Raw genomic sequence first — 14,305 nt, 5'->3', positions numbered from 1 at the left:
TAGACAATGCGAGAGAAGAATAGGCAATAGACAGAAAAATCAGGATGAATGACAATCTTGCTTATCATCCCGTAAACCTCAGATGTCATGAAACGTTACTTGAAACTGTCACTCCGTCTGCATATCTAGGTCTGATTGTATATGAGGTGTCGCTTTGAGAGCCCATTGTATAGAACAAGGTATCCGAAAACGAGTGATAATTACACTTGCAAACTCGTATATGACTTCTGATTCCAGAAGGTGTAATCCATAAAGTATATTATAAAATATTAAAATGTCTAAACAACAATCCTTGCAATGGCTTAAGAAAAGCACAAACAATTCGAAGGAGCAACACAATTAGCACATTCCAATCTTTCTATTATGTTGCTATAAGTCAGAAATTAATGAAAAAGTAACGACTAACCTCGAAAAGCTGCATATTTCCATATTTGAACATTCAACTTAGCCTGGGTGCATTGAACCAGTCAAACGACCTTTTCATCAAGTAGCATATGACTGCGGCAACCATCTCAGAACATCCTTCGATGTATGAAAATGCGTTTACCGTGAACTGCCTTTGCAAAAACATTTGAATATCAAGTCTCAAATATACCGGCGCCACTTGTTGTTTGTCACCAAGTATTGATATTCATCCGGATGAATAAATTACAAACGTAACAACTGGAAAAACATAGGAAACAAAACATTACCTTGAAATGCAATCTGAGAGCTTTCAATTCCTTATAATTTACGCATTTGGATAAAATGTGATTTTTTTCATGAGAACTGATTGATATAGTCACATAATGGGCTATTAAATTTTTTGCTTTATTGACATTAGCGAATCATTTCCTGGTATACTCCAATTGCGGTTTTAAACCTCTCATGGTGTGATATGGTATTAAAGGTCAAACAGGATAATAACATTTACGTGGGAAATATACGTAGGCATATTTTCTGACATTACTAAAAATATCTGGCCCATATTTGGTTTTGTAATACAACGTGTGAATTGTTGCAATTTATAATCCAGTTTCAAGGGCAAGATCGTCGTAAAGATAAATTAATGTGTTTTTGTATGTTTTCGTTTGTGGTACAAATGTCACTACTTCATTAAAAAATTATCTTTTAGTTAAATAATCCCATTAGGAAATATTTCACTTTGTCCCTGTATATTTAAAATGGAGTTATCAATGTTTTCTCCGACTTTGGCAGAAATAATAATAATTTTCATAATGAAGTTTACTATACAGTGGCCAATAGTCAAACTTAGTTTTTGGTGATTCCCAATTTAATTTTTGTTTTTATTGATATTTATTTTGGGTTCCAAACAAAAGCCAAAACTGTAAAATAAGACTTAGAGTCGTTTGAGTTTATGGTTGTGAAAGAATATTTAAGGAAGTGAACAAAATTGGTTAAGGTTCCTAGGAAATTTTTCCTATATTTAATTAACAAGCAAGATCATATATTTGATTTACTAATTACTAATTGAATTGGAAAAAATCTGTAAATAAATAAGTCGAAAATCGGAAGACCTAAAGTGCCTTACTTTTAAAAATTTCATGATTTTTTTATGCAAGAATATTTAACCGCATGATTCTTGCACTTGATACTGGCTGTCTATTATATATTATGATTCTCACGAATAAATTTAGCAAAACATACGTTTGTTCATTAAAGAAGAGAAAAAAATAAACTCTTCCCTTAAACTCCATCATTCCGGGCTATAGTATTCTCATGTCCACCAAACCAAAAATCAATACTATTTAAACAGATTTAAAGTGGTTTTGTTTTACATAAAATTACCAATTTAATATCTGCCAAAACTGTTTTCGTCATGACCTGGACATAAAATTTACTTGCTTTGTACGAGGTCGGCATTGTGGTAAGAACAGTAGATGCAGTAGCAGAATATCTTTGCGAAATGATATTGGAATTCCCAACGCCGAGCGGATGATGTCTGCAAGGAATTAGCTCCGGAACTTTACCCATCTGTACATATTTTCAACATCAAATACCAAATTCTCCAAAAATTCCAGTAATGCAACATTAGATAGAATAGTAGACAAATAAATGGGAATATCATAGGCATGAAAATAAATAAAAAATTTGTTTTGAACCTAAAAGTCTGATCATGATTATTTTGCGGAATATTATGATACTGTAATGCAATTCAGTTTCCTATATACTATGATTACTTACCAGTGGTTGAAGGACATTTACAAACGTAGGTCTGACTTCGAAAATATCCTGTAGACTAAAAAGAATGTCATTAGTGCAATACTATCCACCACCAATGGCTCCTGAAAAGCCACGATGTCTTCTTTAGCTGATTAGAGATCTGTTAGTGAAAAAGGCGTTGGTAAAATCTCAAGTTCGTCCTAAGGTTTAAACTTTGGGCATTTAAACTGGGAGAGACGTTCTGTACAAATAAATTCAACATAACGAGATTGATGTTCTTTTAGAATATCAAGGTATCTGAAAAAATGAAAAGGTTGCAAATTATTTATAAACCTGAAACTGAAATAATGCCAGTTTAAAAAGCTGGCTTTCTAGAAGTGTCATATCTTATGCTAATTGATAAACATGATCGCCTATAGTAGCATCGTACAATCTTGTCCGATTTGACTTTGGCTACATGGGAAATCAGAGAATTGACAATTCACACATCAAGACAGATAGTGTTTTTGTTGCTAATCACGCTGCATGCTCATACCCGGTCTTCCCAACAATGAGCATTAAATCCCAAGCTAACACTAGTGATGTTGAATACTCTATACTCCAACTACGAGTTTTAACGATTGTCAAATATGTGGTACAAAATGTCTTCTACTCTTTATATTCAAATATCGATCCGATCGTCTGGTATTTCCCAGCATATTATAATTTGTCTTAGTATAGTACTGGAGTGTTACCCAAATATGTGATGGTATATTTCCTTTTTCGTAACTTGTTTTTAAATTGATTAGCACTCTTTGAATATAAGCTATTTAACAAGGAAAACTAGTATCAATGTTCGGGAACTATACTTAAGAAAATTTATTCCTTTTAACTGCCAACACGAGTCAAAACTTTGAACTCCACAAATAGATGCGATCTTTTAACCGGCAGGTGCGATTACATAACGAAACGTAGTTTTGTTTGATGGCAGAAGTAGTTTCAAAATATACCGCAAAAAAAGTTAAAGGAACTTAATTTAAAAAAAAATCTAGAAAGCATAAATTATACTTGCTAGGAATAAGTGGGAACACTAAACAGTATTTTTCGTGAAATATAAAAAGTGTTTTAGGACTTTAACAGGTGTCGTAGGTGACTTGAAAGTTGACATATGTGGAAACTTGTCTACTTTGAAGTCGTTGGGATTTGCACTTGACTTTTTCGTCATATGTAAATTAGGTGATGAGGCTAAAAATAAAATTGTTACATCAGAAAAGAATAATAAAATGCCTACTACTAAAATACACTATGAAGTAGTGTAGGTGCAAATTAAACCAGTTTCAAATAAATTGTTTAGGATAAGTGAGGGATCCTAAATCCACAACCACTTGTTGTTGGACCGGACCAAATGGAGAGCAACTTACTCCCACGTCTCTTTGGTCCGCGGATCCCTCGTTTGGGGCATGGCACCCAAGCATTACAAAAATTATAGGACAAACGGTTTCGTCCAGGGCAGAGGCAACTCTCAGACGCTGCCTCACCTCTATATTTGTAATGCTTGGGTGCCATGTCCCAAACCAGGGATCCGCGGACATTACACTACAAGCTATATACATTACATTACAAGCTATATACAAATGGCCCATCCTGCACCCAATTATTTCTACATAGAAATTGCACATAACCTTTCTTATGTGATGCGTGTAGCTCCGATATCCGAGTTATTTAATCACTCTCAAGATTTCGCTTGCTTTGGTTGAAACTCCTGGAACTGGACGGCATTAGATATGAAGCTTTCTATTCTTTGTTGTCCTTACTTTCCAACTACTTCAACTGCTGAGCTGTGAAATATTCGTTAATATCTTACTTATCTATTTACTACCATAGCAATTTTATAATATAGCAAGTCTAATTTCTAGTGCTCATACTATTCACTGAGTCCTGTTGAGATCTTTGAAGTTTGAAATAGATAAATATTGCAACTTAATTACACTTTTTGTCATCTTCTCTTCGTAAAATGCTTCTTAAAAAGATAGAAACAAATTAATTCTGTTAGCCTGTACGTCCAAATGTTGCGAATATCTTTCTTCGTTCAAAGTGGCTTACAAGACATCAGCGTGAGGACACACACACACAAATTTTCAATTGTGAGGTTATGGGAGGGGGTCCGTATAATTGTAACGCATACCACGTGATACAAGTTATAACAGTCTGACGGTCATACGATTCACAGAATCATGAGAAAGTGTGTTTCAATGTATGGTATAACCCGCAATTGAGTTGTTACCCTTATGACGGCTTGAGTTTATAACGAGTTTACAGAGCAGACGTTTGCACTCGAGTTCCAGGTTAGAGTTTTTATTTAGAAGCCAACACATATTTTGTGTTCTCAGCTTCATGTGCAATGCCTTCGTCTCAATGTGTTTTCTCCACGTTGCCCGTCTATCCAGGTGCAAACCGAGGTACTTTGCTTTATTCTGTTGAGGGAGCGTTACACCATTGATTGATGACAGCACTTGGTTTCGCTACCGCAAATTTTCTATTTTGAAAGCCACTTTTCAATTCATCTTAGCTGGTTTTATAAGGTTTTTGATGTAATCTAAGTATCGGTGTGGATACTTAAGATGAAAGTGTCACCTGGAATCATTGAAGTTATCAGGTTAAGATCAGTTGGTAGATACAAGGTATAGATGTAGGGTCAAGGAAGCTGCCTTTAGGGTTTTCAGCTAGGGTGTTGTACTCGCGATACGTGAACCTTTTGTATTTCACCCTGAATTTGCGCTCCAAGAGAATGGGTTCCAAAATTTAGTGAAACTGTACTAGAAGCAGTTTCTTTATTTCCTTTGCGCCACACTTTGTCAAAGGTTTCCGCGACATCCAAAAAGACCGCTGAGCGGGACTTTCTATCGTCCAGTGCATTCCTTCCTGATCAACAAGTCCACGGATATTTGGCTCGTACGCTAGCCATCCTATTCATTAGTTACTCTTTTAGGCCAAAATACCGCGGTGACATGACCCAGACGAAATTTGATGAACGCTTGTCGCTTTTGTAGCCTCAACTTGATGCTGGTATTGAAATAATTGTAGGTCGAGGTATTCGCAAAAAGGCCATGTCGTCCGTCGAACTCCTACACGTTATCCAGTTAAAAGAGCATAAAAAACAGCACCGATAAGAAGAAAAAAAATACCATTGACAAGATACAACCCTGGAGGATTCCGCTTTGGACTTCAAAATCGAGATACTGCCCAAGTGCATCACGTTTTGTTTAGTTCAGCCACATCGTATCAAACTTTCAATCTCTAAAACGGTTGGATTTTGAATTGCTGGGGGGTTTAGCTCAGCTTTATCGTACCAAATTTCCAATCCCCAGAAGGATTAGATTCCGCTCTGCTGATGTCTTGCAGTTAGATCAGTTAGTCGAATTTCTACTTCCAGTTTTCAAGAAGATGAAATAATAGTTGCAAATCAGAATATAGCTTAGTAGACAAATAAACTTATTTTCGTTTTTTTCTAATGTCGTTTTTAATCCTTCTTCACCGATGGCAGTTGCATGTAAAAAATGCCCATTGAAAGGTTCATTCATATTATTGCTTGTTCTCCCGTTTGCACTAATTTGAGTCTCCCTTTAATAAATGTAATGTGGATCTCTTGCAATGCCTCGATAAGTTCCAAGAATACTTTGCAGTAGGAATAAGAAAATGGTATATTCTCAGCGAATCCAACAATTTGTAAAGATTGTTGAAACAATATTCACCTTGTATCCACTTCAACCAACTTTCGGTTGATACTGTACTTGAGGCTAGACTGGAGAACCTATATTCGGTTCTGTCTCTCTATTCTGTAGTCGTCACTTCGACTGATCGTACCTTTGCGAGTATACCAAACTCGCATGATGTAGAACAAAGGTTAAGGTAGGATATTGTCTTACACTTACACGAAATGCTGACGCACATTTATATTGACTTTATATCAGCTTTCTACCGTCAATTTCACTATAAAAATCTGGTCAATTGTGGATCGCCCTCTTCGGCCACAGACTGAATGCCAAACTTCCCCATTTACATTTTGCCTTCGAGCAATGTTTGGTTATTTCCGAAAAAAATCGACTCGTCCAGTACTTCTTATGTTCTGTTTGTCGCTCTATTAGGGCTGTATTTGGTATGATCATTGGTGTAGTTTGAACTAATAAAATTGAGGTGCTCAGCTTTGATGGCATAAAGCTAGTTTTGACATTGGTATGGCAACGTCATACGGGAAAATTTATCATAGATTTCTGGACAAGCGGAAGGCTCTATAGAAGTTTTTCCAATATCTCTTTCACGATACCATCAGACACAAAGGGAAAAGACGACTTTCATCCATGTTGCGGTATTTCGGCACCCCATTTCCAATAGCACAAAAATTAAAAACTTAATCAATCTCAATCGTTTGTATATTTTACTGACATCGAGATCTGTTAGATACAAATGATAAATTTTCAGAATTTGGATCAAATATAAATTCAACTAATTTCATCTGCCGTTGCACTAATTTAGTATCAAAGTTGTTTTTTGTTCGCTAAATAATTACTGTGACTCGTTCCGCACATTAACTTATTCGTTACTTTTATTATGGTAGAATTTCAAATAAAAAGAATAAATTTTCATATTTTCAAATTTATTTTCAATTGCAAATTTGATTTTGTTGTATAAAAAAATCCATAAGATATTGCATGCTAGACTCTGATAGAAGTCTTTATCACACACTCATTATCTTTTGTGGGTTCTATTATATTTTGAGGAATTCCATATGTGATTACAGTACAGTTATTAAACTTGCTGGGGAGTGTTCTTGCCTATGCCAGAAATATTGATCTATTGTTATCAGATAGCATACAAGTATTCATTTGGCGCAAAGTTGGGTTAAGAAGTTGAGGAGGCTCAATATGAATATCCATATTTTCCACAACGAAGGCAGAACTTTTGAGCAAGCTAAACAAGTTGGGAAATTTGAAGCAAGACCCTTTGAGTTTTTCTTATATAAGAATGTTATTATATTATTATATCGACCTCTTTCGAAGCCCCGCACTCGTCTTTCAAGCCAATGTCAAAATTAATATTGGCCTCAAAAAGTAATAATCGAGGGCTTCCATTGGCAATTGTGAGGACCCTCGTATCTCCATGAAACAAGTGTTCCTTGGAATGAACAAAAGTCATATAAATATTTCGCTATATATATGTATATGTATATGAAGTTTAAGTTGTGACAGTCAACAATATAGAATTAATTGTTTACGTAAATTATGTTAATTCATAGATCTTAAGAATCATCTACCATTAAGCATTAAACAGCGTGCTAATAATATTTAATTTTACAGATCCTCGAACAAAGGATTTTCCATTCATGTCATCACCATTTCCAACATTAGCAGTATGTTTAAGCTATGTGTATATAGTTAAGGTAAGTACATCAAATAATTCTGTGCAAAACGTTGCAAAATTCGGAACTAATTAATTAGCAAATAAGTTCTAATAGGAAATATAGAAGAATATAGCTTACAGAAGAATGATCTAATCATGCAAACCACCTGAAATAGATATTTGCAACAATTATATGAAGAAACTCTCTATCAACTTCATAATTTCAAGCCGCAAAAATGCTACTAAGAAAAACATATTTGAGAAATATCTGTCAACTACATCATGAGCTAGTAATGAAAGCACGATTCATGTGCATGCATCTAATTATACAATATGTAATTGATGATATAATCGTTGCTAATGATGACATTATATGTTTATAGAGATAAAAAAGAAGTACAAGTAGATTCTAAATATCATTTGAAATTGTAGCTTGTGGTTACATCGTATTAGATTAGATAGATTAAGATAGATTTCTAGAAGTCAGCACTTTCGAAGGCGGAAACTCTTCAAGAGATGTATGGTCGAATGTTTCAGCAATTAAATTGCTTCTTTACATGATACAGATGTTGGAGATGAGGTAGTCATTCGGGGAAGAGAAATGTTTCTTAACGGTCTCCAGTAAAGTTTTTTAATGATATAACATATGAGACTCATCCTGCCATATAATCTTTCCGGAGAAAAATGGGAAGTAACTTTCTTACACTTTTGCGGTCCTCAGATCCCCATTTTTTAGGTTGAATGCTCAAGTTTAAAAAAAAAACGATAGAAGATATAAGATATTTTACAATTCTTCCGATACCGCTGTTTCAAATGAATTTTATTTCAATTGTCACCGCTTGATATCATCTCAACTTACATTGTTTAAAGGGTACATCTGCTAGATGATTTTATTGTTCAGTAGGTTGCATTTCAAATTCACACCTCTGCTATCTACTTGAGTTTCAACATCAATTTTCCAAGTTTCATTTTTCATAGGCACAAAATCTTCAAAAAACCTGTGATTGATCAAAACAGATCAAATTTTTTTCTTTAAGACTCTAAATTCTGTTTTCTGAAGAAAAGAAGAGCACTTTCTTACCACTTTCAAAGTGTTATTCGTCCGTTACAGTTTTTCATTTTTGTTCTTATATAAGGGGCAGTTCAAATAGCTTCAGTTATTGTTTTTCCGTTTTGCAAGTAATCGGTATAGATGATTCCACGTGGATCCTAGGAACCTGTGGTCAAAACTTTGCAGGATGATTTCACTGTTCTTGACTTCTTCGGTCTTTATTTGCCTTCAAAATACCCCCTGTTTTGGCTATCCTTTTGTCTATGAATTTTGATAGTGTATCCACTTACCCACTTATCACTTCAAGATTGCCACGGGAAAGCACAAAATCTGCGTTTATCTTCTAGTGGAAGCAGACGCGACAACATCGCAAACACTGTACCCCGCGATGTGCCTGTAGCCGCAAGGATTCGTCGCTAACCTAAAATCCTATCGTGGTGTTTATCCAATCAATTCTGGACGAATCATTACTATTGAGCGTTCCTGTGGATGTACAGTCATGTTTAAATTCATTTACCCAATTGTAAATAGTTACAAACACAATGACCGATTTGCTATGAACTTTATCCAACTCAGTTGGAGTATTTTTCGGCGTTAAGACTTTGAAATATGAAGGTTTAACCGCTGCTAGAAACTCACTTTTTTTCCTTTTTGAAAAAAAAAATGGAAAAAAGTGGTTTCTTGATTCAATTGACAGTCAAAGTGAAACCATGTGACGGATACAACTGAAACTTCAACAGCTATCTGGGAAGAAGTGACACTTAAAGGTCACTGTAGCAGCGTAGTAAATAAGCATACGTTATTTTGTGATCTTTGTCAGTACAATGAAATAAATCAAAATTCTGATAAATGTCCTTAATTGATGTGATAATCTGAATAAATACTTGCTTGGAAATGATGCAAAAAAAATGGCGGTTATGCGGCTTTTCTTCGACGAAGCTTTCTTTTTGGAAGGTAGTGCGGCCAAACTAATCATAACTACAATTTATAATTTACGATAAATATTATATATGTACATACTGCGTAATGAATCGCAAAAATTCAATGTATTTCTACGCAGAATGTTACTGCAAATATACAGTTAAAATTTCAAGTCAATCGGTCAAGAGTTGTTCCAGTTATGAATTAGGCCAACTTGAAGAAGTTTCGAGAAAAATGGTTGGGTCGAAATTCAAAATAGAAATATTTAAATATTTTTCTCATTTTAATCATTTTTCGCTGAAAAAAACAAAAGATCCATTTTTATTAAATTTCTGCAGTCTTGACGTCATTCCTCTGGCCTCTTTGATTTTTCGGATAAATTCATAATTTTTTTAATCAAATTCGTAATTTTTCCAACTAAATTCGTAGATTTGCCAATCAAATTCCAAAATTTCACATCCAATTTCTTTCCTTCGATAAAATCCGCATAAGTCCCAATAAGTGATTTCCTGAAAACAATTTCGTACTTTTTTGAATGTGGGACGTGTGGTCGAAACTGAACTTTTAGACAATTGAATTTCCCAACCATACAGACATAGTTGACGCAGCCATATACCGTCACACATGTTTTGCCTGAATGTTATTTATTCTCGAAAGGGGACTTCATTATTGCGTTTCTTAGATTTCCATTGCTCTTTCTGAATTGCCGATGGTAACTTCCAGCCTTTTATCGATATTTCTACGCGAAAGCCAAAAGGAAAACACATCACAGTGTATTCCAGAAGGAGAAAACTTCAGTAAAACACTGAAAAAAGAACTGATTCCGGAAATACCATATTTGTTTAATAAATTGCTGTGTATACAAAGGAAAAATTTACTCATGGCCAAGAATGGAGGTAAGACAACCGAACAAGTGTCATTATATATATTGGGATTGCAATTTTGTCATTTTAAAGGTGGTGTTGTTATAATAGAAAAGATAGAATTAACACTTTAGCCGCGTTAGAACAAAATTAAAAGAAACTGAACGTTTAAAAAGGTCTTCATGAATGAAACATAATCAGCTAAGCAGAGTATGCTTTAATGCATTTTCTTCAAGAGCTACCAAGCAATATGTGTAACAAACTAATCCCCAGAAAGTGAAGCAAAGCCCCTTCTAACGATTTTGATGAGATTTCAAACAGAAATCGGGTTTTCGGCTTTTATAGACTGGATATGTGATAGTTTGGGCTACCAGAGGATTGACAGTGGGCGTAGGTTTAATCATTGTATGCATTAGGCCTAAGCGAAATGTAATCCATTACTAAGTGGATTCCGCTTGAGTATCAGGGCCGTTCTGAGTTAAGCTATGGTATTTCAAATATTTTATATTATTGATGACAAGAAAATTATTTTAAAAAAAACAATTCGCTTTCTATTTTAGAACAATTATTATTTCCATTAGGGTAGCTGTTACTTATCACCTGATTTATTACAATTTCCTTTCTACACAACTGAGTTGAAATAACAAAAATATTATAGCTATCAAACTAGGTAATTCACCGTGACAATCAACATTTTTGTGCCTTCTCAACACTACACGGTATCGTACTTTTATTCGGCAGTGTAACATTAAACGCCCTGCGTTTAGTGGAAATGATGGTGGTAATTGCTTCAGCAGTGTAATTAAGCTTAGGCTTATCATAAATTATCGTAAAGTTGTTGCATTCATGGACTGTTTTGTTTGTTAGTCATTACACTGATAAATTTATTCTTTTCGTGCTAAATATGCGGCGGTTAGTCAGGCCATTTATTTAAAATGATTCGGGATTTCTGTTCATGATAAAAGCTTGACGGGAAAATTGGTTCGGAATTACTCAATAAAATATACAAAAGCACATTTATAGAAAGGAAATGAAACATAAATGGAAAAATGGAGTTCAATTTAGAAAAAAAATAAAAGACAGATTTTGATGTCAGGTGGAAAACTTCCCGTCAAAGTAATGAATGGAAATGGATTAAGTCAAAATGGCTCAATTACGTATATGATTGCTAAAAGGGAATGCGCTGGGATAATGATATTAACATTTATAAAAACCCATTTGGAGAAATGTCTGTACAGTATGGTATATGTGTCTGCAATCATTAGAATAGTTTTGTATGCAAGTGATGCTATTTACTCGCTGGAAGTGCATAGTTCAGTAAATTATATCAACCACAATTTACCGCGCTGAGCTCGACACCTGGTTGTATACTTCACTAAACGACTTCTACAGATTTTTGGTGCCTTTCCTCTCCGGAAGAAAATATTTAATTTACGGCTGGGTCACAGTTCTCCTGCGTGCATGCAGCCGTTTGAGCAAAAACTTGCCCTTTTTTCTACTGCAAGAAATTATTGTCAGCTGAATTTTAGCATTCTGCTTGGGCAATTCTTCAATTAGTGATCAGCTTAATTTATATGTCTATATGTACGTTTAATATAGAATTTCAAAGCATATTGCTCCATTCTAACACACCTTCCACAATCAAAACATGTCATTCATTTGCCTTTGAGATTTTTTTATATCAAATAAAGTTCAGAATATAGAAGAAATTCAATTATTCATTAAAGAAAAACCTCCAAACCAATGTTAAAGACTTATGGACAATTCTAAACGATGAATATAAATTGTGCTATTTCATTGTATATATTAAAATCTGCAGCAAATAGGTGGGTGGCACAAGAAACTACATTAAATTAAGAATAAAGATATAAAGAACTTCTTCTTTGCGTGCCTGGCATTTCAAAGGTCATATTAATATGGATGTTTGTGTAATATAAGCGTCTAATATTTTCATTCTAGTTTTTTCGGGTGTGTCCTCTTTTTGAAACATTTGATGTGTGACGACTATGAAGAAAATTTGCATTTAATATATTTGAACTTATCAGAATATCCATTATTATTAACAATCTGTGATCACAATAAAAATATTTGTACACAACGAATACACGCTGTACAATCTAACAATTCTGAATCTTTCGTCTATCTTCACACGGCAGATCAGGAAATAGATTAACCTTCAGCAGAAGGATAATGTGAGTCCGATATAGTAGAACTGTAAATCTTTACTAAAAAGGTTGACAAAAAATCCCAAGAAGATAAGCCAAGTGCAAAACTAAATTTTGTTGCAATCTTGTCATTAATAAGATCATTCTCAAAATGAATAATGCTATGTATCTTATAAGAACGATTTGATTTTTCGGAAATGCATATTTTTAAAAACATGAACAAAGTGGTGCTGTCAATGTAAATTCACCTTTTCATTTATTGCAATATAAATATAGATAATGATAACATTTGGCGGAAATGTTTAGAGATTATGTTACTCGCCGCAGGTGTAGTAAGAGTCTAGAATCTAAAATGGAATCTAGTCTTTAGATAAAGTATACTACGGCACGATGACCGTGTATATTGAATATCAGTTTTCGAATGTCGTTTGCGTCATGAATGTTGTCTTTGCGCTTGTCGCACCGCCGTAGACTTATCACTTGCACGGCATTATGATGATGATGATAATGAAGCATAGTATCATCAATAATGAAACGGAAAAAAATATCGATAAGGAGGAACAAACTGTGTGGATGTACTATGCTCTACAAAAGGGTGTACCGAATACACATTTACATAAAAGAGGATAAATTAGTAAAAAGGAAAGATTATTTAACATATGAGAAAAATGCAATTCTTCTCTACCATTTTTCCACTACTTATTATAAAGCGATGTAATCACACTAATTAGAATAGTCCACATTAGTTCCGAAAGATTGAAGTGGCCACGATTTTCTTGCTGAACCAGAGATATATCTAAATCCATTTCATGTATAGTAACTCGTAAATTAGATTAGATAGGTATAACGCTGTTTAAGTAGATAAATATAACGCTCCTAGGTATATGGATATAACGTAAATCACTTAATCAACTCAGCAGCCAAATCAAGTGCATTTGAATGTACAATGAGAAGTGTAGCGGGAAGACAGCATTCTTATCATTTGGATCATCTCGAACCTTCGAACCGGAATACTCGATTTCTTGGTCTCTAATTCATAGTTGTTGAACATCGCCGACTTGGAATTATCTATGCCAGCCTCCAAAAAATTAGAAAAGATCTTAACAATGATATAATCAAAGAATTGAGAGGATGGGGAGAATATCTATGGCATATACATCTATTTTGAATTTAATCATCTTAGTTCTGTGGGGACATACCGAAAAATGGAAAAGCGTTTTCCTCGAAACTACACATTTTCAGACGGGCAAACTGACAAATTTTAGAAATCATGACTGCTTGACTTGAAATATGCCGCCGTCGCACCCTTTTCTTCCGCCAACGCTAAGTAGTTCTTTTACCACCTCGAATATCGTTCAGGAATGTAGAAACCGATTGAATTGCACTTCATTTCTAGATTCAGTACGGTTGAACTACTCTGCGTAGTCACTGTGGTGTAGAGAGAAACGAAATCTTGGATGCTTTAGCAATTCAATTTCCCCCATGTCGGGACTGGAAGCAGCAATTGGAGTGCCACTAGCATTTTCTAAGGCTGCTTTCAAAAACTACATAGGCTTCCCATAATGGTAGATTGCATTGTCTAAATGCTGCTAGAGACATCAAACTTTGCCTGCCAAAGCCTAAAAAACATTCCTCATAATTTATCCTCTCGAAAACCAGGAACACTAGTAAAAGTTTTGTGGGCATTCTGGCCATAATTCATTAGCTGTTCACTTGTCCCTCTAGTAATGAGGAAGTGGAATCGATAGAACATCCAACATATAGAT

General features: G+C 34.6%; 1 protein-coding gene across 5 annotated transcripts in view; it reads left to right on the top strand.

The window, feature by feature from the left end:
* LOC119652910 (elongation of very long chain fatty acids protein AAEL008004) overlaps window positions 1–14,305 on the top strand; it is a 133,556-nt gene that overhangs the window by 66,646 nt on the left and 52,605 nt on the right. For all 5 annotated transcript variants that reach the window (XM_038057289.1, XM_038057288.1, XM_038057287.1 and 2 more), the window contains one exon: window positions 7,497–7,579. In XM_038057289.1, the coding sequence (XP_037913217.1) occupies window positions 7,497–7,579 (83 nt within the window). The remainder of the gene's footprint in view (window positions 1–7,496; window positions 7,580–14,305) is intronic.

This window comes from Hermetia illucens, chromosome 3, assembly GCF_905115235.1.
Source record: "Hermetia illucens chromosome 3, iHerIll2.2.curated.20191125, whole genome shotgun sequence".
NCBI classification, from domain to species: domain Eukaryota; kingdom Metazoa; phylum Arthropoda; class Insecta; order Diptera; family Stratiomyidae; genus Hermetia; species Hermetia illucens.
The sequence above is the reverse complement of the archived record's forward strand: the minus strand, read 5'-3'. Positions and strand labels throughout refer to the sequence as shown.